At 40.0% G+C, this 24,309-nt stretch overlaps 1 protein-coding gene across 4 annotated transcripts; it reads left to right on the top strand.

Annotated features, from left to right (window-relative positions):
• The first annotated feature begins 3,061 nt into the window (after positions 1 to 3,061).
• On the top strand, positions 3,062 to 23,512 carry hnf1ba (HNF1 homeobox Ba). Of its 4 annotated transcripts, none has more exons than XM_066681236.1 (10): positions 3,062 to 3,405; positions 7,286 to 7,485; positions 9,771 to 10,041; positions 10,725 to 10,960; positions 14,900 to 15,057; positions 15,905 to 16,031; positions 17,631 to 17,813; positions 17,936 to 18,054; positions 19,066 to 19,110; positions 21,650 to 21,670. In XM_066681236.1, the coding sequence occupies exons 1-10, from the start codon at positions 3,062 to 3,064 to the stop codon at positions 21,668 to 21,670; spliced, it is 1,704 nt and encodes a 567-aa protein (XP_066537333.1). The 4 variants fall into 4 exon arrangements, with proteins under 4 accessions (XP_066537333.1, XP_066537324.1, XP_066537342.1 ...); XM_066681227.1 differs by having other exon boundaries at positions 21,647 to 21,670; XM_066681245.1 differs by lacking the exon at positions 19,066 to 19,110 and having other exon boundaries at positions 21,650 to 23,512.
• Positions 23,513 to 24,309: the final 797 nt, after the last annotated feature.

Below are 24,309 nucleotides of genomic sequence, written 5' to 3'. Positions count from 1 at the left end.
AGCCCCGCCCACTTATTAACATCAGGCCGTTCTTTCTTTTCCCACCCGTATTCTGACGAGGCCCCGCCTTCTGAGTTGGGATTGGCTGATGTATCGCGCCTCCTGCTGTGTGATTGGCTGCTGTCGAGGGCTCCGCTTTACTCTTGCAAAGAGCTATAGCTGTCCAGCGCAGAACGCTCGTGTGGTGTCCGGAGTGAGGTGTGGGTCTACGGGATTCGCACATAGCCTTTAAGCTGAAATGCCAGTTTTCTGAAATGTAAATTCATAGTCAAGTTCATAAATCTGTAAATTGTAAATGTCCTATTTACATTTACAACTAAAGGTGCATTAGTCAGTTTGACTAGTATTTAGAATGGGATCGGAATGGGTCACTCGTTAACTCATTCCCTAGTCACTGCATGGCGTTTTTTACATAGTGTCGTGACAAGGGAACTTAGAGAGACAACAAAGACATTTGGTACACTGTTAAACACTAATAATTTATCAACACAAAGAACTAATTCATCAACTGCATTCATCAAGTGTGTGGAACTCGAGAATGAACTTTTGTGAATGATTCTGAATGGAATTTGCACATTTGTATGACATATTGTTGATTCCATGTGTCCACTGCAGTGCACATTATCTGCAGGACTGCAGTTTGCAGTGCATTGTTGACCTTCTGAAACTGTGCCCTATTTACTATGAAGAACTTTTATGTTCAAAGGGTTCCTTGCAGTGTGAATGGGTTCTTCAGACTGATGGAAAATGTGTTATAGCACCTTTCTGAAAACGCTTCTATATGACACCAAAAAGAGTTCTTCTATTGTTACCTTTTCAAGCTTGTTACAAGAGAAACTTTTTGGCGCAGTATTGTACACTTGTTTTAAAGGTGCTATATAGAACCATCTGTAACACATCCATCTCCACATTCTCCACCTTTTAAACATGCAAAAGGTTTTCCATGTGTTCAGGGTTCTATGTAGAACCATTTTCTTTACTAAAGAACACCTGTAGAACCATCACTTTTAAGTGTGTACACTCTCAGAAACTTTGTCACTGTGGTGGTACCCTCAAAGGCACATATTTGTACCTTTAATTAGCGAACATAACTGTACCTTATTTTATTAGAATTGTGGATTTTAAAATTGTGTTTATTTCATATGCCCTGTTTCATCTCCAGGACTTTTATTATGTTTTTTATATGACACAGTTCTGTGATGAATGATTACAAACATGTATCTCTCCTTCTGGAAAAGAGAATGTACCATTAGGGAGTAAAACTGGACTTTTAAACATGGTTGTACCTTTAAAGGTACATTTAAACTTTTAAATTGTGTACCTTTAGTGACCAATAATGTACCTCTACCGAGAGTGTAACCCATGTACATAAGTGGACAGCTGATTACCCATAATCCATTGCATTGATTAGAAAAAAACCTGCATGTAGTAACCAAAATCATTCACTACCATGCTGAATTCTGTTTCCTATATAGCATGGTACTGTATTTAGTAATTAGGGAGCCATTTCAGCAGGTGTCTCAGATTTATTACTGAGAAATCAAACAACACTTCAAAATGGCTGATGCACTTTACAGTGCACTATTACAGTACATGTCTGTGTTATTGTAGTTCACCTACATAACAGACAGAGGTTGCACATCCCAAGTCCTAATGCACTATATAGTGCATTAGTTAAGATTCAAGATAAGTGTCTTCAAACGGCCACACAGGAGAACCACAGTTACTCCAGTCTTTGCTTTGTTTTGTTTTTTTTTTTGTTTGTTTTTTTTTTCAAATAACTTTCCCCAGGCACAGAATGTACTTGTGTAGATGCTGCTGCTAAAAGAACTACTTTAAAATCACATTCTTCACATTTTACATTTAATTTGTACTAGTTAGAAAATTAAATGAAGTTGCCTGCTTTACCTGTAATCAACCCAGCAAAGCAACTGATACAGTTCTACCTGGATCCTGACTCATAATCACATACTATATTGTCATTTGAGGTCTAGCCGTTTTGTGGGTGACTTATGTTTGATTCCCTTTCTGGTTGAACACACACTACAGCAGTAAAAATCCTTGGGCCAGACTCCTAACACTTTATTAGCCTACCTGTTTAACAGTTATTAACTGTCCGGGTATGAGCTTCCACACGCTGTAAAATACTGCACAGACCAGACAATGGACATGCTCTTCATAATATTATGACCTTGTTGTAAATAATAATGATTCATTCTGACCGCAAGTAGCTTGCACTATGAGCTTTGGGTGCAAGCAGGAATTCTCCATGAGAAAAATGACCTCTGTCTTGTGGTAATCCAGTTTTTTTCTTCATTCCCACTGAGTGTCACTGGATCTAACTGCTAGGCCATTTACAGCTGAAACATGACCAGTTTTACCCTACAATTCTCATGCAGTGAAATTGTTGCATGCTCAACAATGCTCAGCCAACACACCCATGTGTAGAACAGCTGGCTATGGTTCAGTGTTGTCGCCACATAAATGCCGCTCAGTGATAGCACCACACAAAAAAAAAATCTTTACTTATGGAACCAAATGTGGGTCTTATATGACATCGCTCAAAGAATCTTTTCTAGCACATTTAGAGTGGGTTAGAAATAAGGCCCCTTGGACGTAACACCCAGTAAGCCACACACACACAAACGTAGCCTCAATCATATTTATACCACAAAATGACCGCCATTCATTTTTCCCACAGAGAAAATCGCCTCAGGATGATCACACTACCTCAGCAGTGTATTCCAGCGCAGTGGTGGCGGTGGTGAGGGGATGGGGCGTGGTTTGGCCCTGAAAACGGGTGGAGAAAAGAAGAAAGTGACAAAAAGGCAGCTCTGTTTTTATACAGCAGCATGGCAAAGTTACAGAGCGAAGTGTTTTTGGGAGAAGCAGGTGTTTGTGGGTGTGAGTGAGTGAGTGTGTGAGTGACAAAGGGGCTACCATCCGTAGAGCCCCGGAGGTGAGAGGAGTGAGAGGAGAGTCCGTTGCCAGCTCTCTGTCCTCCTCAATAAGTGGACCTGTTGCCCTGTGTGTTCCTCCGTTTCTCGTGGCTGGGTTGTGGATGTTGTATGAGATGGTGTCTAAGCTGACGGCTCTGCAGCAGGAGCTCCTGACCGCGCTTCTCCACTCGGGGCTGAGCCGCGAGGCGCTGGTCGAGGCGCTGGAGGATATGGACCCGCGGCCCCCCGCCGCCCTGGGACTCAAACTGGAGCTCGGCGCCGAACACGAGCAGCAGAAGGCAGGCTTCCCTCCGCTGTGTAACGGACAGAGTCGCGGCAGAGGGTCCGGGGACGAGGGCTCGGAGGACGGGGACGAGTTCGACACACCGCCGATTTTAAAGGAGCTTCAGGCGCTCAACACGGAGGAGGCGGCGGAGCAGAGGGCCGAGGTCGAGCGCATGCTCGCGTGAGTAACCACGGAACAATTAAAACGGTTTTATGTTGTAAGTTAAACGCGTAAAGAAGTAAAATGTTCCTGAAAGAGTAAATGAGGGTCCATTGAGTTCACCACTGAAAACTGTCACGTCATCAAATACTGTTAGTGTTCACAATGATCTAGAACAAGAGTTGATAGCTATTACTATGCAGTTAATAATGAATTCAAAATCAAAGAGAGAAAGCGAAACAGTGAAAGAAAATCCGTGTTCTGACAGTTTTCTTCATTTTAGACGTTATTTACACGTTCATGTAAATTTAAAGCTGTATTTTGATGAATGCCACCTTCGTTGGGAAAATTAATAGGCCAATTCTGTAATAAATATACTGAATAAAACTTTGAAGAATTTTGAAACGCAAATTATATGAAATAGGATTTTATTATCTTAAACAATAACTTAAATAATCTAAACGTCAATACCGAATGTACACTTTTAATGTGTAGGCTGCATGTAGCGCTGGACCCAAACAAAAATTCTAGATATGAATGTATTTTCTGTAAATCTGGACAGTCAAACTAAACAGAAATGTAGTTTTAAAAATTTCACAAACCTCACAAACATGACTCATGAGTCTAAACGGAATATATTTCATTTAGAGTCACCACCGCATTCTATTGATTGTTACTGTCAGAACCATCCATAATCTACAATAAAGAAAGAAGCGTGGCCATTTTCCGATTCTCATTGTACTACAACGGACCACAAATTCCCAGTAACGAACACATGCTGTGTTTCTATCTGAACATAACGAAAGCTATGACACTTAGCTCTCAGAGCTCTAAATCTAGAGTTTAGCCTTCGTGTGAGAAGAGCTGAAATTTATGAAAGTTTAGAGCAGGGGTAAAATGGAAGAATACAGGTGTGAAGACTGAAAACAAAGTACACGCCAAAAGGCCAGTAATGTCCACTTCTCTTTGTGACCTTCATCAGAATTACAGTTGGGTACAGTAAGTTTTACAGAAACCTTTACAGACCCACTTCAAGGAATAATCCAGACGAATGTAATAACAAGTGAAAACTATGCGTTATAAAATTATCCAAAAATTGTTGGGCTGCTTTAATAACATAATAATAACTAAAATAAGAATTTTAGATGTGATGTGATATTGTTGTCTGTTTTCGTACATAAGAGCTGAAGCTGCCGACTGGCGTTTACAGATTTAAAACCTCGCGCCACTATTCCATCTTTTCATTTTCTGGTTACTAATTATCCACTCTGGTAATTATTTTTTTAGCTCAGAGAAATATGAAGTGAAGAAGCTCTATATATCATTAACTCTTGAACGGGACGCTGGACACCACACTAATACTCTCTCTGTCTCTCTCTCTCTCTCTCTCTCTCTCTCTCTCCATTATATATATCTCACAACTAATCACAAATAAAATAGAAATTTAGGGCATGAAATATACGTTTGTTTTTTAAACGTTTAAATTGTAAGCAATTATTCTAATGTAATAAAATTATGAAATGCTGCAGTTATTATTATTATTAGTAGTAGTAGTAGTAGTAGTATAGTAATAAAAATAATAATTATTATTTTAACAAGAATATAATTTAAAGCTGATTCCTTAGCGTTTACCGTAACTTTTCTACCGGCAATTGTGCTCTCCCGAAATGAATATTTCAGCTCCAACGGCAATATCGCGCCACGCTGTTTAGAAAAAAACAAAACAAAACAAAACAAAAAAACCTAAACTAAAGCACGTGGAGTGGAGTTATTATTAATTTTATTCTATAAATCATCAACTGAAAGATACACAGTAGAGTGTGATTAGTGTGAATGGAGGCTCTGGTTATTCATTGGTGAAAGTCATAATCCGTCGTCTCTGCTCTTGCTCTCCAAACCAAACACGGCACACATCTGCGCACATTAAACACCGAGCAGAGCGCGGTTAAACTCGGCTTCTTTCCATCTTCATCACCCCGCGGAAAGGTTTTTAACCACGTCTTCGCACCGCGGTGAGTCCGGCACTGACCCAGCGGCTATAACACATCTCTTAAGCCACCTATCTTCATCAAGCTTTTTATTATTGTGTTCTCATTACCACAATTTAATATCCGACCTTCGCACCTCTGTTCTGTCTTCTGTTTGTTATTTGTGAAAACTGGGGTACTTTATTTATGTAAAAAAAATCACCCGTAAATGTATCCATTTACAATGTTCTTTTACTCACCTGAAGATTTTAAACTGCCTAATTAATTAATTTATATGCATTTTTTAATCTAATCAGTCTTGTTTAGAAGAAATCTCTTTTTCTTTTTTTCGTTTATTTGTTATTTCTGTGTGTTATTTTTTGTGAAACCGGATTCGTAGGCAATAAAAATGTTTAATTTTGGACGGTGAGTAGTTTCCAGCTTTTTGTACGGTTTTGTCTAAGGACTTCTAATAGGATGATTATTAGGATGTCGTATATTAGGATGAACAGCTATGACATTTGACCCCCAACAGTCTTCCTCTCAGAAAATTGTGTGAAGTTTTTATGAGCGGTTTAATTAAATAAGTCGGACCTAGTGAAACCTACTGCCTTTTGTAATGTCTTTACTGCCGCTGAATGCAACGATTAATACTCGTTTATTAGAGGGATTAACCACTTCATGACGCTCTTTAAACGAGAGAAAAACAGAGAGATAGATAGATAGGGAGAGAGAGAGAGAGAGAGAGAGAGAGAGAGAGAGAGAGAGAGAGAGACTTCCAGCTTTAAGCAGACTGAATCCGATATCGGCAAGAGTTCAAGAGTACAGTTCAACAGGAAAACTGTTTAGTCATTTTACTCTGTTGATAGGCCTACCTTTTACTGAATTGTAAATATTTGAGTAAAAGACACATACATACATATTATAGATCTCTTAGCCGATTTATAAACGTTGTATTATAATGTATTTTATTATCTTACATTAAAATATATTTAATGTATTTATACACAAAATATTCAGACTATTTGATTTTCAAGAAATATTGGTGAAGAATAAAGATTGAGAAATAAATAAACAGTTACAAATACAATATTGACTGAAAAGAAACGTGTCTTGTTAGTAGACTGTATTTATTTTAGACTGTCGTCATAGATAGAGTTATGCAATATATACACTATATATTATACACTAATGTAAACATGTCAGGTTATCCATACTGAAGGCTGAAATGCCACATTTATACCACAAAATTTTGGGGTGTAGTCTATGTATTTAGATAGTACTCTAATACACTTATATATTTATTCGTATGTTATGCATTTATAGCATATAAAAAAGAGCCTATTTTGTTATATATACTGGTGATATATTTGTATAGTTTAGCGTATACGTTTTCAAATAATACAGTAATATAAACTGTTCATTTGTGCAGGCTTACACAAAAGAGATTCAGTATAGTACGACAAAAATTGTGACATTGAATGTTATTTAAGGAGCATGCAGTGAAAAGGAAGAACCATTTAACCATGCAGAAAAAAAACAGTTTATTCACCGGAATGTTTATTTGACCTGTTGTGGTTCTGAAGAGTTTAATTTCTAACGATTCAACGACATTTTCACGACACTTTTGAAAGAAGTCTGACAGACATACGGTAGATTTATAAACACATTCCACATCTGTGAGAATCAATATACTAAAAAGAGGTTTCAGCAAAAACGTCCTACTTTTTTCTGTTTTGTATGAAAATATTTATTAACCTTTAGAGAAACACGTGCGTTTTTTTGTGAGCTGTTTCTCTCTGCCAACATCTTCTTAATTCAGACGTATTTACGGTTTTGTACACGGCAATATCAAATCTGCCATTATCTCTGAATAACAGGTTGAAGGGGGTACCGCAGGAGCCTAACTCATGTCTCGCCGCATTGTTTTTCAGTGAGGACCCGTGGCGCGCGGCTCGGATGATTAAAGCTTACATGCAGCAGCACAACATCCCTCAGCGCGAGGTAGTGGACGTGACCGGCCTGAACCAGTCTCACCTCTCACAGCACCTCAACAAGGGCACGCCCATGAAGACGCAGAAACGCGCTGCGCTCTACACGTGGTACGTCCGGAAACAGCGTGAGATCCTGCGGCGTAAGTTCAACTTCATCTTTATCTTCCAACAAAAGGGCGAAAACCAAAATGTTCAGTGCAACACTCACCTGTACCCTGTGCCCCTCCCATCATCATTTTGGTCAGATCTCCTATTGGTTTAGTGTTTACCCTGCACACTTTTATCATTTATGTTGGCTCAAATGCAAATTCCAGAGATGTGTACAGCTCACAAACTTATGACATGGAAAGCTTGAAATCGTCACAGTGTCACAACAGGCTACACAACTCCAGGGTCCTGGGTTCCTGGGTTCATCCTTGTCTACACTGTATAAATAAATAAATAAATAAGTAAGTAAGTAAGTGTGTGTGTAAAATGTATGGTAAAAAACTGGCAGCTGTGTTTGTCAGCATTTTACCATAAAATCTACGGTCACATTTTTGGCAATCATAAATTTTACATTTAAAAACTGTTTTGTTTACAGTATGTTTATGTTAAAAAAACAGATATACACCATAAAAAAGCCATAGTATTTACATACAAATAAAAAAGTAACTTTATTTTGCCATAAAATTAACATGTAAATTGTGTGACAAATGAGAGAATGGAGACTGAGATATAAGTATTTATGGTATTTCACTGTTACAGAATCTGTTTTCAACCTTTTTAGAGTTTACAGTCATTTACTGTCATGGTTTTACAGTTTTCCACTGTAAAATTCACAGAAATCTTTTACAGTGTATGAGGAGTTTGGTGTGTTCTCACCAAGTCTGTGTTTTCTTGGTTTTCTCCTAGTGCTGTGGTTTCTTTTAGAGTAAGTATGTTATATAAACATACACTACACAGTAAATTCACCAGTGTTAAATCAACATTATTAGTGTTAAATTAACACTGTTTGTGTAATAATTTAACACTCTCAGTGTTAAGTTAACACTAATAGTGTTGATTTAACACTGGTGGATTTACTGTGTATATATTGTACACTAATATAAAAATGTAAACATGTCAGCATATCCAGGCTAGATATTTATATAGTACTCTTATGCATTAATATATATATCCATATGTTATCTATTTAGAATATATACAAATGTAGCTTTTTTGTATTTGTACAGGTGATTCACTTTTATACTTTACTATATACATATTCAAGTAATACCGTAAGAAACATTGATTTGGTTTTCTCCAAGTGCTGTGATATCTTCTATAGTCCAAAAAACATGTTTTTGTTGCTAAAGGTGGATTGTCTGTGTGAAATTGTCCACAGGTTTGAGTGGGTGCCCTGCAATGTCCCCGCTCCTGGTGCATGGTGTGCACCTACCTTACTCCTAATGATTCTGAGTAGGCTCACCACAAGATGTAGCAGTAGCAGAACATGAATAAGGGCTGGTTTCCCAGGCATGGATTAAGCTTAGTCCTGGACTATATCCTCCCTTCATTGGAAAATCACAATTCAAAATGCTGTGAAGGCCATGACTAGGCAAAATGCCTCTCTGGGTGTGTCGATTGCCCGATATTGAACAGAGAGAAAACATTTGACGTGATATAATTTATAAAGGCCTTTCATGATGTAAAAGTATTTTTTATTTATTTTTCTTTGATTACCTGTAGCAGCATTAAATATTCAATAGTAGAAAGTAGGTTCATTTGTCGTTTTGGATATGAAACAAGATGGATATTTTGGAGTTTCAACCTGGTTCCTATCACCATGACTGTAAAGCGATCAGCACCATTAAGTTGCTTTTGAATGATTCATCTGAAATTGAAATTTGGTTTCCCTGTATAAACGTGGTATTTAACTAATAAATATACATTTCTCCTTACATAAGACAAATGTGGATGTCTTTGTATGTTCTAGTATTAAACCGATAATACTTAAATCATTTTTTAAAGTAATTTTACTTTTTATGTGACTTAGTGGGCTTAATTTAAGCCATTTATAATTGGCAATATTTAGTTCCTGCCTTCCGCCCAATGATTCTGGGTAGGGTCCGGACCCACCATGACCCTGAACTGGATAAGCGTTTACAGACTATGAATGAATGAATACATTTTAAAAATATACTTTGCTGTTGTCCAGACTTAGTCCATAATATATTTTGTTTCTGTTAGTTTATGTTAGATATACTACACTGCCAGTGTACGTCCTCAGAATTTCAGGAACCGGTGCTTGAGAAATTAATAATAATGTCTGGCTTGAAACATAGCCCAGTAACATGTGCACATGATGATCATGGAAAGGACAAATGTACCAGCCATTAATATTTATTTATTTATGTAGTAAAAAAGTGCGTGTGAGTCAGACACCTTCTCTTCATATTTTCAGAGTTCAACCAAGCAACACAAGCATCTGGCAGCAATATGACAGACAAAAGTGGTCAGGATCAGGCACTCCTTTTTTTCCCAGAGTACAGTCAGCCTGGACAGGGCATGGGGCAGCACCAGGACGATAGCAGCATTGAGCCTGCCCTCAAGAAGCTCAGACGCAATCGCTTCAAATGGGGGCCTGCATCCCAGCAGATCCTCTACCAGGCCTATGATCGGCAGAAGAACCCGAGCAAAGAGGAGCGGGAGGCTCTAGTGGAAGAGTGTAATCGGTAAAGTTACATGCATTCTTTTTGCTAATACAAGATTGGAGATGGAAAAGTCATTCTTAATTTTGAATGGAAGTTAAAATCAAAGTTACGATTTTAATCAAAAACACTTTTTTCTTTTTTTTTTTTTTTTAAATCTGAGGGTGTTTCCTTGCCATTTGCTAGCTCTCCAGTCTGGTCTAAAGTGTTTACGAAGCTCCAGTGTCAGTAAATGGGTTTTTAAAAAAACATAGTGCTAGGCTTTCTCTCTCTCTGCTCACGGCTGCTTACATACAAACAATAGTCATTAATTCCTCAAACATACCATTCCACCTTAAAAAAGCTTCTGAACATAAAAAGAACAGAGAGAACAGTGTTTCCCCATAATCGTAGATGTCCCCTTTAATGCAATTAAATAATATATTTTTTTTTCCTCTCTCTGCCTTTTTTCCTCTCTCTGCTGAAAAATTACCTTTTTGAGTAATTTTGAAAGTTTTAGCATATTGTAAAGGGCCACTGGCAATTTCAAATATGACTGAAAAAACAAACAAACAAACAAGCAGTATATATTGAAAAGCAAGCTGTCATTCCAACAGCAATATGTACTGTTCCAACACCATCTTCATTATGATTTAAATTTGAAAAGCTTATCCTATTGCACAAGTTGGCAGATTTTCTTGACCCCTATTTATATTGTCCTTGTTTAGGGCTGAGTGTCTCCAGAGAGGTGTATCGCCATCAAAAGCCCAAGGGCTTGGCACCAACCTAGTCACAGAGGTGCGTGTCTACAACTGGTTTGCAAACCGGCGCAAGGAAGAGGCTTTCCGGCAGAAGCTAGCAATGGACGCATACAGTGGACAGACTCACAGCATGAACCCTCTCCTCTCACACAGCTCGCCACACCATCCACAGGCCAGCGCCTCACCTCCGAGCAAGATGCAAGGTACCTTACCAAATCCCCTCCCATATACCTGGGCTAAACCGAGGTTGTCTGAGACTTTGTTTGTCTAATGAATCCCAATATCCAGGATCTAAGATCCAGTACTTTGTTAGGGCACAATCTTGGTTATGTAGTCAGGGACCAATTGTTGGCACTGGGTAGAAAGTGTTGACACAGTTGATGAGATCAAGCTGAAGATGATGTGAAGTGATCAATGAGATGGCACGAAAGAGTGAGTGGCTGAGTGCATGCCATTGTTATACTGAGCTTTGGGAACAATCTGCATTGTTGCTCCAATCTCCACTCTGGAGTCAGCAGGCAAGGGCTCAGCCACAATGAATTGTAACCCTGGGAGGAGGACCAGGGTCAGCTCTGGGTCACACAAGCACAGGATCACCGCACCAGTGCAGAGGCAGTGTTGTCATATATCTAAGGACAACATTATACTGCTGGCATATTCTCAGCATTGTCTAACAAGGTCCATGCCAGGCTAATTTTGTTGTCCTTGCTTCATGTTGCAAGGCATTTGCACTGAAAGCAAAATAAGCCAAATCTGCATTACAACACTTACTCTGAGCTTGTGTTTACTGCTTTATCTCGCAGATTCTCTGCGACCTTCACTGGCTTGTATGTTTGCTTGTGGATTTTCCCCTCTGCGCACCTGACCAGTCAATGACCTGAGGTCATGAAGAGAACTTCCAAAGGTTTAGGGGGTCGGGTGCATCGGGGTCAGAAGCGGAAGACACTATGCTTTTCCAAGCTCTTCCATAGTTGGGGGTTTCAGGCTTACAAGGTGTCCTGCCAGCATCATCAGCTGTTTTTCAATGTAGCAGCCTGACTCGACAAGAATGGCTCAGTGGGGTCCCCTCTTCGTGTTGCTAAGGCCTGGTCTGTATTATGCATGCTTAATTGACAATTAAAACCCTTGGCTACTACATCTCCCAGGTCTTTGATAAGGGGCGCCCCTGTCCCCTGCTCTCTTTACCCTCTCCTAGCAGGGGGTCCCATTGTCTGTGGTGTATTAGAAGACTGCAGTGACTGTAACCTAGGTTCATTTATCTCTGTTGGGCTAGGGATGCTGGCATCCCACCCCCCTCCAAACCACACCCCACCCCACCACCCTTATGAGCTAAAGTATAGTGGTTGATGCAGGGACAGGAGTGGAGCAGCAGGAGCTGTCTGCTGGAGTATTGGCTCTTTTCTGACCAGACAGGACTGATCACCCCTTCTGCTGCGGCAAAAAAGGGGCTCTGGGTAAAACCCCCTCTCCCTTTATTTCTTCTTTCACGAAGCATGGCAAAAACGGATTGGGAGGTAGAGGTCGTAACAGGGTCAGAACAAGGACTGGCTCAGAGGTTTATTGATCTTTTATCGATGAAGATGAGGTTGATTAGATACAACTAAAAAAAATCTACCCTGTAATATGTAAATTAATACTTGCTTGTGACGTCCATTTCTTTACTGAGTGGCAGATACTTAAATACATATTTGCAACATTTTGTTTAAAAATAGCTAAATAAAGATCTTAATTTGAGTTTACGTTTAAAGCACCACACCACGTATGTCAGAGTCATTAGAAGGTTCTGAAAGTTCCTCATTGAAGGCGTTTCTCTCGGAGCAGGACTAAAAATTCTCTTTGCAGTGTCCTTCTGCTTGACCTCTGGAGAACCGAGGAGCTCAATCGGCCATGCATTTTCCACCACAAGCTACAGAAAGGCTGAAAGGCCATGTACGTCCTGCAGAGACCCAGGAGGTCTGTCATATGCAGCAGCAGTATAAAGAGCACTGCCTGGGGATGGGCACCAGGGCTTTGATATTACATGGGTCCAAGGAAAAAGCGAAGCCTTTCAAGACATTCTGTGGCCCTCTGCTTACCACTCCCCTTAAGGACTTCCCACCCTCCCCGTGTTACAACTGAGAAATATAAGGTGGCATAAGCTTCTTAATTGCCTTGACCTGGCACTAGGCTTTTGGACCTTGAACTGAACAAGTATTAGACCCAAGTGCTAATGTAGAGATCTGCAGAGAGTAAAGGTTCTGCATGGAGAGTTATGCTTACTAGTGGAATCTGGTGTTTTTTTGTCCCGCATTGCTCATGTGCTGTGTTGTCAGAGACTATATTTTGCTTCCTTGTTGCCGCAGAAACACAGCTCTCCTGCTGGTTGGTCTGGGTTGAACAACATAAACCAGGTTGAGAGAGAGAGAGAGAGAGAGAGAGAAGAAATAGTCCCTGCACCCTGGGTGAATGGCAGACAAAGTCAGACAATGCCCCGCTGAATAGCCCCTTTTCTCCGACTGACGCTTTTACAGGGCAGAGGCCTATAAAATAAAGTCTGTTTATGGTGGTCGGTCCATTGTTTGGCGAGCAGCCCATGGACCAATGGAGTGCTTTATTGTCCTCTGCTGGTGTTTACAAGATGCTGTAGAATAGTAAAAGAGTTGGCTAGGTGCTGAGAGGGACTGAGTATTTTCCTGATGGTCACAGGGTAAAAGACATGGCTGAAATGTCACTTTTAATTTATATTAGACCTCTACTAGACCTGGCAAGTGCTTCTCCATAATTGCCTGATGGCATTAAAGCCTATGAATAAGGAACTAATTGTTGGGTGAGAAGAAAACATGCACTTTGATCTCCCTTATGAACTGGGAGGGTTGTTTACCACTGTGATATATATTGTGTTATTTCTGCTATAACTCTAGCTATGTACTAGAGTTTTGAACAGCACAAAGGCTGTCATAAGGCTGTTGACACTTAATATAAACCTAGATAGACATTGTTAAAACTTTATTAAAATAACCAAACCGTTTGAGATATTTAAAGAGACATTCATGATTTTAATAAAATAAATAAATAAATAAAATAAAATGTTTTCCTCAACATTCAAAAGCTCTCTAGTTTGTTTGCGTGCTGGAAACCTGTTTAAAGTGTTTACAACTCTCCAACATCTTTAAAAGGGGAAAACAAAAACATCTCTCTTTGCTCACTTACAGTAAAATGGAATTTTGGAGGTTTTTGGACTATAAAGATTTTGTTGAAAAGCGTGAACTCAGATGAGGATATTGCTTTTTTCCCTCTGCATAGGTGGGTAATATTGACTTATTTTAGCTGTAGATGGAACTGATGTCAAAATGGAAAGCAAGCAAACAGACTGCTGAGCAGCAAATTGTTAGAAAACATCCTGAAAATTTTACAAAAAGTGTTTTTGATTAAAATTGTAAATGTCGCCTTTAAGGGTCATTCAGTTTTATAAAAACAGTTTTTCATTATTTTTATTTCAACATTTTCTCAAGTGTGTTGTAGTCAGGTCTGGGGAAGGGTTTAGGAGGATCTTTGTCTTGATGTGTTGTTCTAGACAACTGAGGCTAATGTCAGTTTTGGGGTGGACTCTAAGTGAGGTTCTCATTACAGATGGACAGAAGCATTTGACATTGGCATTGATTTTGTAATGTTTACTTGGTCTGTATCAGAAGAGGCTGGGATTTGCAAACAGTTGTTGGACAAGGTATGACGGAAATTCCTGCAAAGTGGATTGCGACTCTCATGTCTGGGCATGGGACTCAAACTACAAAGTCCTCTATGTAAAGGCTCTTCTTTATTTAATTCAAAAGGCATGCCTGGCAATTCATAATGTCCTCCAGGAACAGTCAGCAGTCAAGCGTGTGTGGTGCAAGTGCTGTGCTGCATGTACACACTCTAATGGCCTTGGCTGTTTTGGGCCCATATCTGCATTGGAGGGGCCCGATTGTTTGCTCTGTTCAAGCCTGTCTGGGGCCAACAGGCAGCCATAAGAGTCTCTGGCTAAAGTGAAAACAGAGTTAGTCATAGGTCAGATTCTGCTCTACATATAAACATGTGTGACATACATTCAAGCAAGCCAATGTAAATTTCAAGAAGCCATTTTATCACTTAATTTTTTTCCCTTTTTTCTCTTTCTTTCTTAGCCATCAGGTACAACCAGGGCCCAAGTGAAGTCAGCTCCTCCACGACCATCAGTCATCATAATGGCAATGGCATGACGAGTGGGCCCTCTGTGTTACAGCAGGTTTCTCCTGGAGGGCTGGACCCTGGCCACAGTCTGCTGTCACCTGACGCCAAGATGGTGAGCACACCTGGCCACTCCTGGCCCTAGATAAGATAAGCCATTGCCCTGCTTTTGACACAACAAACGCCATGCAGGGCCTCAGATAGGCACTACCATTGACCGACCGGAGGCCCAACAAATGCTGTATTGTTCCTCCCTCGGTCGAAGCTCCAGAAAGATAGTTAGGCTTAGCCCATGGGGTAGGCATGGGCCTCAAAGCCAGTGGAAGCGTGAACAGGGCACGGCCATGGCTAAGCCAATAAACCTGACAAAGAAACATTCTGTTGTTATTGATTATATGCCATGTAGGGTGAGGTTGTGGGTGGGGCTCTGCTTGCTCTGGCAAGTGGACTGACAGCAACGCTCGATTAAGCCAAGTGCTGCAGCAGGGAAATTACAGACACCCCTCCCCACCACCATCCCTTATCCAAATATTGGATTTTTAGCTAGACAATCACCGGCTGACTTAAGCACTCACAGAAAAGTTTTTCATATCAAAGACATTGACTTGTCTATCATTTGGGTTTAAACGGAATTCACCATGGCTTTTTAACGCAATCTTGGGAGTGGGTCAGGTGCTAGCCACTGTGGGAGGGAAGGGAGGACAACTGTTGCTTATCTGTCCCTTCAAACTGTTGTCCTCCTCTCTGAGCAGCAGCCTATTCAAATAGACCCTCTGCCTCTTTGAGTCCCCGAGTAAGATTACAAAGCCATTGATAACACTGTTTCAGCCCTTTTACTGGCCACTGGTCTGAGGTTCAAAACGCAAATTTATGAAACACATGTGAAGGTGTTTTGTAACTGCTTTCTTTAACAAAGTAGCTACGAAGTCTGACTGTGTTTCTGTGTCTGTTTCTCTTTGTAGATCTCAGTATCGGGCGGAGGCCTTCCACCAGTAAGCACCCTGACCAACATCCACAGTTCCCATCATCCTCACCAGCAAACACAAAACCTCATCATGCCTATCTCTGGAGTCATGGCCATTGCACAGAGTGAGTTTGCCCAGAGTCTCTCTCTCTCTCTCTTCCTCTCTCTCTCTCTCTCTCTCTCTAGCTCTTTCACTCTCTCACTGTATGTCTTGACTATCTATTCAATCATTCCTTCAAAAGCCTTGGGACCACACATTTCTTGTTTTCTTTAGTAACTAGTTCTAAACTCCTTGTGTTGATTAAGGTGGGCAACAAAAACAGAATAGCAGTACGTGCAGAATCTGATCTTCTCACAAGTAATAAAATTCTGACTGTAAAATTTCTTGCTTGTTGACAATTTTTACCATTAGGATTAGGTTTACAAATACGTTATAAAGCATTTTTTGTGTAACGTATAATTATATAATAAATTATACAGCTCCCGGTACCCCGGGTTGGAGGTTTGAGTCCTGCTCCGGGTGACTGTCTGTGAGAAGTTGGTGTGTTCTCCCCGTGTCCGCGTGGGTTTACTCTGGGTGCTCCCACAGTCCAAAAACACAGTTTGTAGGTGGACTGGTGACTCGAAATTGTCCGTAGGTGTGAGTGTGTGAGTGAATGTGTGAGTGTGTGTTGCCCTGTGAAGGACTGCCACCCCGTCCAGAGTGTATTCCTGCCTTGCACCCAGTGATTCAGGGTAAGCTCTGGACCCAACGCAACCATGAACTGTATAAGCGGTTATAGATAATGAATGAATGAATTAATGGATACTTGTAATTCAAACATTCTCGATTGCTGACAACAAAATCACCATCTTTAAACTGTCTAAACCAAAACTCTATTACCCCCAAGGACAGAACAAAATTATGCACATGCTGTTGTAGCACTTTTACCTTGACGTAACTCTTTATTCTTTCAAACTGAATTTTTTGTTTATATTTTGTTTTACTGAACTGTCATTTTTAATAATACACAATAGTTACCATTTGATAGCAAAAGAGCAGGAGGATTTTTTTCATTACAACTTACTTTACAAAATCTTTCAACCTTATATGTACAACTAATATTATTTTTTGCCCATTTCTATACACGGTCACTCTTAAAGGTAGGTGGTAACATGCTGCACAAGCTTTATTCTGCTGCTTTGGAAGCACATGTGATCCAACAACGTTTCTATCTTAAAGATGCAGCCCTATAGGTCACATAGTTTAAGATTATATAAAGGTAAAACATTAAAATAATTTAATAGAAGCAAAGAACGACCTAATGAATAAATATACTTTATTTAGACAAAGACTGAGACAAACAACAATTTAAAAACTAATTTTCCTTCAGACCTGATGTATATGTCAGAAATTAAATCTGAAATTTGTACTTCCCCACATCTGCTGTAGCTTATCTCACATTTCCACCAACTAGGGATGGAGAGTATGTTAGCCATTACGTTGTCTGCAATACCTGTAGTAGGAAACGTTTTGAAATTAACTGACAGTGGCAGAGAGACAAACCTAACCTTGTAACCCACTGAACACACAACCAGTGATCTCTTGGACTCACTTCCATGGATAGCTATGGAAACTCCAGTCCCAGCAACAACAACCAACATTTTTAGTCAGTTTAGTCAACATGGAACCCAGCATACTCCTGTTTTATGGGACTCTATAATCTGTGTGGTTCTCTGTGCAGGTCTGAATACGTCGCAGGCGCAGACGGTGCCCGTAATCAACAGTGTGGCAGGCAGTTTGGCCACTCTACAACCTGTGCAGTTCTCTCAGCAGCTGCACAGCTCCCACCAGCAAGGCCTTATGCAGCAGTCCCACAGCCACATGAGCCAGCAGCCCTTCATGGCCACTGTCACACACTCACACAGTCAGTACACTGTCCCACACAAACAAATATTCGCTGTTTTTGGAATTATTGCATATTGCAATTAAAGTATAGAATTAATCATGTTTCTCTCTTCTCTCTGCATCACTTTGGCATCTTCACAGTGTACCCGCACAAACAGGAGCCACCTCAGTATTCCCAGACCTCACGCTTTCCCTCCGCCATGGTGGTGACAGACACAAACAGCCTCAGCACCCTCAGTTCAATGTCCTCCTCCAAACAGGTCAGTCCTACTTGCTCTTCGAGGAAATGGCATTTGTATGTAATATATGTAGCTTCTGGAACTAAATCAGAGTGCGTGTACCCTGCATGTATCACTGCAGCTGTCTTTTAGTTATTCATTTCCAATGATCTGCACTGAAACAAGAGGCACTAACTTTACTCAGTTCTAATTCATACATCATTTCCATGTGGATTATATATATATATATTATATCCACAGTGGTATTTGTCAAACATAGAGTAATATAATGATAGAGTTTTATGTCAGATGTATAACTGCTGTTTAAAATTCAAACATTCTCTTGCTCTTTTGTCATTTATGGTAACTGTTGTGTAGCATTAAAAATGACAATTTTCATTTTATTCAACAAAAATAATCTAACATTTTGAGTAGTTAAAGTGAAAAGTTTGAAAATGGCAAACAAGAATTTTTTTCATCACTGCATTCATTCCATCAAGGAAATGCTGGAATAGCATGAGCATCGATTTATTTTGTTCTTGGGGATATATTTATTCTGTATCCAAAGGCATGTGTGAGTTTGGTTTAGATGATTTAAAGATGATGATTTGGATGTTAGCGATGAACATAAGTGTATTAATGCAATTGTCATTTTTAATACTATGCTGCCACCATAAAAAGACAAAAGTGGGAGAATGTTTACATTTTAAATTACAATTATGTTACAAAAAAACAACTATTTTGAACATCTAATTTATTATATTTGTGTCAAAATGTTACAGTAAATTCATTATTTGGTTCAGTGTACTTGCTTGGGGGATTTTATCTTATTTTATTTTTTATGATATGACCCTAAAATGATCACACTGAAAATCATATTTGACTATGTTTTCCTTATAATTGAATGCTACCCTAACACATGCCACATTTTAATTCTCACTGAAAATAGGTGTCCCTTGCAGACATCCACAGTGAACACCATACTAACCATAGGCCATAGTCTAAACTAGTGCCCAAGCTGTGTTCTAATTTCTTTAATCCTTGTCATATTAGGATGGTCCTGTAAACAAGATGATGCAACTGGGGGGTCTCTCCTGGGTAAATACTGTTTAAATGTAGTCACTTAAATAGCATTGCTCTGTGGTGTCAGTGAAATAGGCTCTTCCTTGATCCTGGTCAAACTGGATGATACTGAATATTTTAGAAATGTCCTCAGCAGTCAGAGTACATTTTCACTATGTATGTGCACTGAAAAAAAACCTCATATCTAACACTGTAACTTCTGAGGAAGTAGAAAAGCATTCCTAACACTGCTTATGCAATTAAAAACAAAAAAGTAATTTTGGACCATTTCTGTTGGTCCATTCATGATGAAATGTTTGCATACTACAAAGGGCATTTTCCAGTGGTGTACAAAATACCAAACCATGGGAAATTGCTTTTACAAGGCTACAAGGTATTCTGATGACAGCAACATCAAGAATCTGTGCAAAGGGTCCATTTGCTGCCCTGTTTGCTAGCTGTAGTTAGGTCATGCTTGCTGCACATCTCAATCAGTGGAGCGAAGGGCGTAGTGATACTCCTCAGAATGCCTATTTCCTTTGAACGGCCCAACTGATCACTCACCCGTGTTCTCAGCCACAACTTGATAAATGAGCCTCTCTTTCTCTCTCTCTCTCTCTCTCTCTCTCTCTCTCTCTCTCTCTCTCTCTCACTCTCTCCTATCAGTCTTTACTTTCTCTTTGCTCATCTCTTCCTATATCCCTCTCTTCTTGTCATTCTTCTGCTTTCATTCACTCCATCCTTCTTACATTCTTACTCCTTCTCCTCTTCCCTCTTTGCTTCATTCTCTTGTCCTCTATTCCTGCATACTTCTCTCTTCCTATTTCTCTCTCTCGGTTTCACCACTCCTTGACCCATCCTACAGTGTCTCAGACCAGGAAATGACCCTTGCTCTTAATCACAGCTCTTGTGCACCCCTGGTCTCCCTGCTGTGGAAGGGTAGAGTGTATGTGTGCGCTCACTAATTACGCCTCTTCCGACTTCCCTTGGTGAGCGCTCTAGCCTGAAATGCAGTCTGCACTCAGCTGCTTTCACACGCTCAATTTCCCACGCTGGCCACTAGCCGGTGAGCTGACGTGATTTGGCCTTAATGTCAGAGCGCACTCTCTGACTGTGGAGAGTAACCCCCAGCATGACCTTTCACAAAAAGCTCTTAGACCAAATGTACACACCGTTGCAGTACAGCTGGCAAATGACCCTTTTCAGGTTTAAAATATACCATGGTTGTCCATTTGAACAGAGCAGCCATCCTTTATATTTTGTGAAAATATCGATGAATACGATATGTACGATGAATGGACCAATAGAAATGCTCCATGAACACTTACAATACAATCTCTTTAAACAGACTTTCATTGAAAATTAAGACGTTTTTTCTTCTCCTGTAACGTTATTATTTAGGAGGTACATTTTTTTTACCAGTTATCATATATTCAGTTCTGTGAAAAAGTCAGAGGCCACCCTTCACCTAATTTCCAGCCAAAGTAGTACACCTGGTGTTATTTTGGAAAATATTCTGCAATTAAAACACACATTAAATAATGAAAATATTAATATTATATTAGTTATTTAAATGATTTGTGTTTCAATTTAGATTTCTATGTTTAAACTGGAATCTTGTCTGGAAATGGTTGGTTCCAGACTTTCACAATAAAAGTCACAATACAAGGCTCTGTCATTACAAAACCTTGTATTTTGGAACATGTCATTTTAAATGCCAGTGTACTTCATTTCCCATTTCGACTGACTCAGGCATCCTGAACATGTTCACACAATGCAAATGGCAGCTGACATTTTCAAACAGTATATAATAAAGTAAACAAAAGAAGTGACAAGGCTTTGATTATGATGTCTAATATCTGATATCTGATATGTAGATGAAAACAATTAATCCAGAACACTATCTCTATATGCGGGTGTGTGTATATTATGGAAATATGGAAAATATATAAAATAGTTTGTCTGAGTATACGTAGGATATAAAAATTCCTCAGTCTGCTGAGAGGGCACTTTCAGGTCCTCCTGACTCTTATCAGCCGCCTGTATTTGTATTGGGTGGTGCAAGATGTGGCAGCCAGAGCTTTCTGGGGGATATAATGAGCACACTCTTTATTGCCCTCCTGTTTGCCCTGGTTTTCCCCCATTCCCACTCTAAATGCCTTCCCCCTTCCCCTTTGCATCTAATGCGTCTGGCCCACGGCAGCTGGCCTGCACCTTTATCAGGTGACCCAGGTGAGGCTGTTTGTCGGCCAACGGGTCACGGCAGGGTCACGTGCCTCCGCCCTTACAAGGAAAGGCAGACACAGAACTGGCAAACAATCCCGCAATGGCTATTTAGTGGAAAAAGGAGGCACGAGAGCAGGCGGAAGAAAGATGAGGAATGTATTTGGTCAGGTGTGGCCCAGTTTTCTGGGCCCTGATAACTTTATTGTCAACTCTGGCTGCTGGGGAAATTCTGTGCTTTCTCATGTCTAGCTTTACATCACAGCCTCACTGTTTTGTTGATATGGTAAGGTGAGATAGTATAAGGTCTAACCATTTCCTCTCATCGTTTCCTCCCCTTTTTTGCCAGCAGTGTCCTCTGCAAGCCTGGTGAGCACGTCCACCTGACTTTCTCTGTGCTTAGCAACAGGAGCACATTTCCCTCTGCCCTCCCCACACTGTATCTGTGGTAACTCCAACTGGCTGCTAATAATTGGCAAGCAGTGACCTGGATGAAGAGATGGTCAATAAAGCAGGCCCCATGTTGGAGGAGAACATGCTTGACTGCAAGAACGGACGCAATGACTTGGTCTTCTTTGACCACAGAATGAACCGAGGATTATAAGGACCTTCGTTTGCAGCTGATCAGCACTGGTACAATGAAATCTCCAACAAAGACTTTTGTAAGTGTTTCAATGTCTTCTATGTTTGAGAGTGACAAATGAAGAGACTCGTGAACATTTCTTAATGGATAATCCACCTTTGAGGAACAAATGGAGATGTGCACAGCAGTGGGCGGACAATGTTGCATTTCAGTTGAAATTCGATGTGGATAGGATATTTCAAATGGAACGACTCCACAAGTTGTATTTCCTATTTGGAAATTCGGGGTACACTCAGCAGCCCCAGGTTCTCCATCAAAGATGGCTGCACGCATATCAACAGTGTGTAACAGCTGTAGTATTGTACAGTTTATTAGCGCTTCTATCTATTTGTGTGTCATTAAATCTGTCTTACACACAGTAACTGTCCAACTGCTGTATGTTTATGTATTTACACGGTGTTTCAATGCTTAAAACATGGCATAATGTACTGTTATCAACTGATAGGGCTAACCGATCTAACTGAGATCAAGCTAACAGGGGTTTAACTGAAGGTTTACCTGGAACACGGTCAGCTTGGTTGTGACGTAATTCCTAGGAAGACAGCATCAGCTGCAATACAAAGATTCACACACGTACCAAATGCTTCAGAGGGTTTCCTAAGCCAGAATCTGGACTGAAAACCACTGCTTAAACAACCTACTCGTCCAAAGAATCATCAGTCATCAGTGAACCTGAGACATGGACATTGTCGAACCAAACTGTGCATTAAACGACAATCAGTGTATACTCTTCTAGAAGTATTTGTTAGGTATTCTTGCCCTGTGCCATTCTACACACACTAAAAAGCACTGGTGTTAAATGAACCCCCACAACCCTTTTGAAAATAACATTGTGAAATCACATTATAGCGAGTCTTCCATTGTGAGTGGTTAGCATGAGTAGTCACTGTTTTGTACAGATGTAAATATGAATAATTATTTGTTTGAAAGATGTACATATCTGCATCAGTCAGCATATTCTGCTTTTTTGTTTATTTGTTTTGTCTTTTTCAACACCTAAACTGTGATTTAGAGATGACAATCTTTAGGACAGAAAGGACTATGCAATGTAGCATAACATGCTAAAAACAGGGACCAGTACATGTGCTGCAGATTTAGAAGCAGTACAACAACTAAATTCAGCTTTCAGGTCATCCATACAATGCAAAAAGGAATAACAAAATTAAAATCTAGTCAGGATATTACAACCCCTTCCTGCATTACCATATTGCTTCTGTAGCCTGTGCATTTAGCAGGGAATCTACCAAGATTGAGAAATATGAGGGTGAGGGTTAGCTTTAGCTGTCTTGGCCTGGTCACCAGGAGAAACAGTATTAGCCACTTACGCAATCTGAAGTAACACAAAACCTAAATGTAATAATGTAATAGACTGTAAAGCCACACTACATACGCAGATGTGAAGGAATGTGTTTTTTTCTTTTTGGAAGGAAATCAAACAACATATTAAAAAGTGATCAGGCTGTAACTGTGGCCATATAGCTCTTAGCTCCCAACGATTTGTGCGTTACATACTTACTATTAAATGGTCACTGTTTTTTGTTTTATAAACACATAACACAAACCTACTATCATTTGGTTACAACAAACTTCTCAACATAAAACCATGTGATCCTCTCCTTTTTTTATTATTATTTTTGTATAAAAGGAAAATCAATTAAAAAAATCATTATTTATACTTTGAGACCCAAAACAACAACAACAAAAAAAAGATGATGTTTCAAGTAAAGGCTTTTCCCAAGATTGGTAATACTGGTGTCTTTTGTTTTTCATTCACATTTTCCAATGTCAGTGGAAAATATCTGTGTGTTTGTCAGGTTTGCACTAATTAACAGCAGCCATGGCTTGCTCAACGTGACAAGATATTATCAGCCCAGTGTACTATACCTGAAATTTTATTCCAGCTTTTCTCATGATCCCAACAAGCTTTACTGCCTTTTGTAAAGTCCTGGTTTATTTTACAATCTCATAGTGCTTTCTTTCTGACAAGAGTGTGAGGAATGTGTCTTTATTGAACTAGCGTCTCTTCCTAACACCTCCTAGCCCTGACACGAATTGTTTGTCCAACTTATCTGCTTCTCTGGGGGCCCACTGTTACACGGTGCATCACATTGTGTGAAGCTGAGTGTGGGTTGGTGTGTTTGCTGATGAGTGTTTCTACCTGGGCAGTACAATGTGTACTACAACACACGTAACCTTCGAAGCAAGCAGGCTTGGCAGCAGAGCGAGGCTTTTATGACTCCTGTCAAGGATTCGATGTGATAAGGGGACAGCTTTTAACTTCTTAAGTACTAGTACTGCTGTTCAGAGCCCAATTTTGCTGAGGCATTGGGGAATGTATTTGGAATATTTCAAATATGTCTCCCTTAACA

Source organism: Hoplias malabaricus, chromosome 1 (genome assembly GCF_029633855.1).
Source record: "Hoplias malabaricus isolate fHopMal1 chromosome 1, fHopMal1.hap1, whole genome shotgun sequence".
Lineage (NCBI taxonomy): Eukaryota > Metazoa > Chordata > Actinopteri > Characiformes > Erythrinidae > Hoplias > Hoplias malabaricus.
The sequence above is the reverse complement of the archived record's forward strand: the minus strand, read 5'-3'. Positions and strand labels throughout refer to the sequence as shown.

Coding starts and splice junctions, on each gene's coding strand:
- hnf1ba (XM_066681227.1), top strand. CDS start 3,062: ATGTTGTATGAGATGGTGTCTAAGCTGACGGCTCTGCAGCAGGAGCTC. Junction 17,814..17,935: donor CACTGTCACACACTCACACA/GTCAGTACACTG, acceptor GCATCTTCACAG/TGTACCCGCACAAACAGGAG. Junction 18,055..19,065: donor CAATGTCCTCCTCCAAACAG/GTCAGTCCTACT, acceptor TTGTCATATTAG/GATGGTCCTGTAAACAAGAT.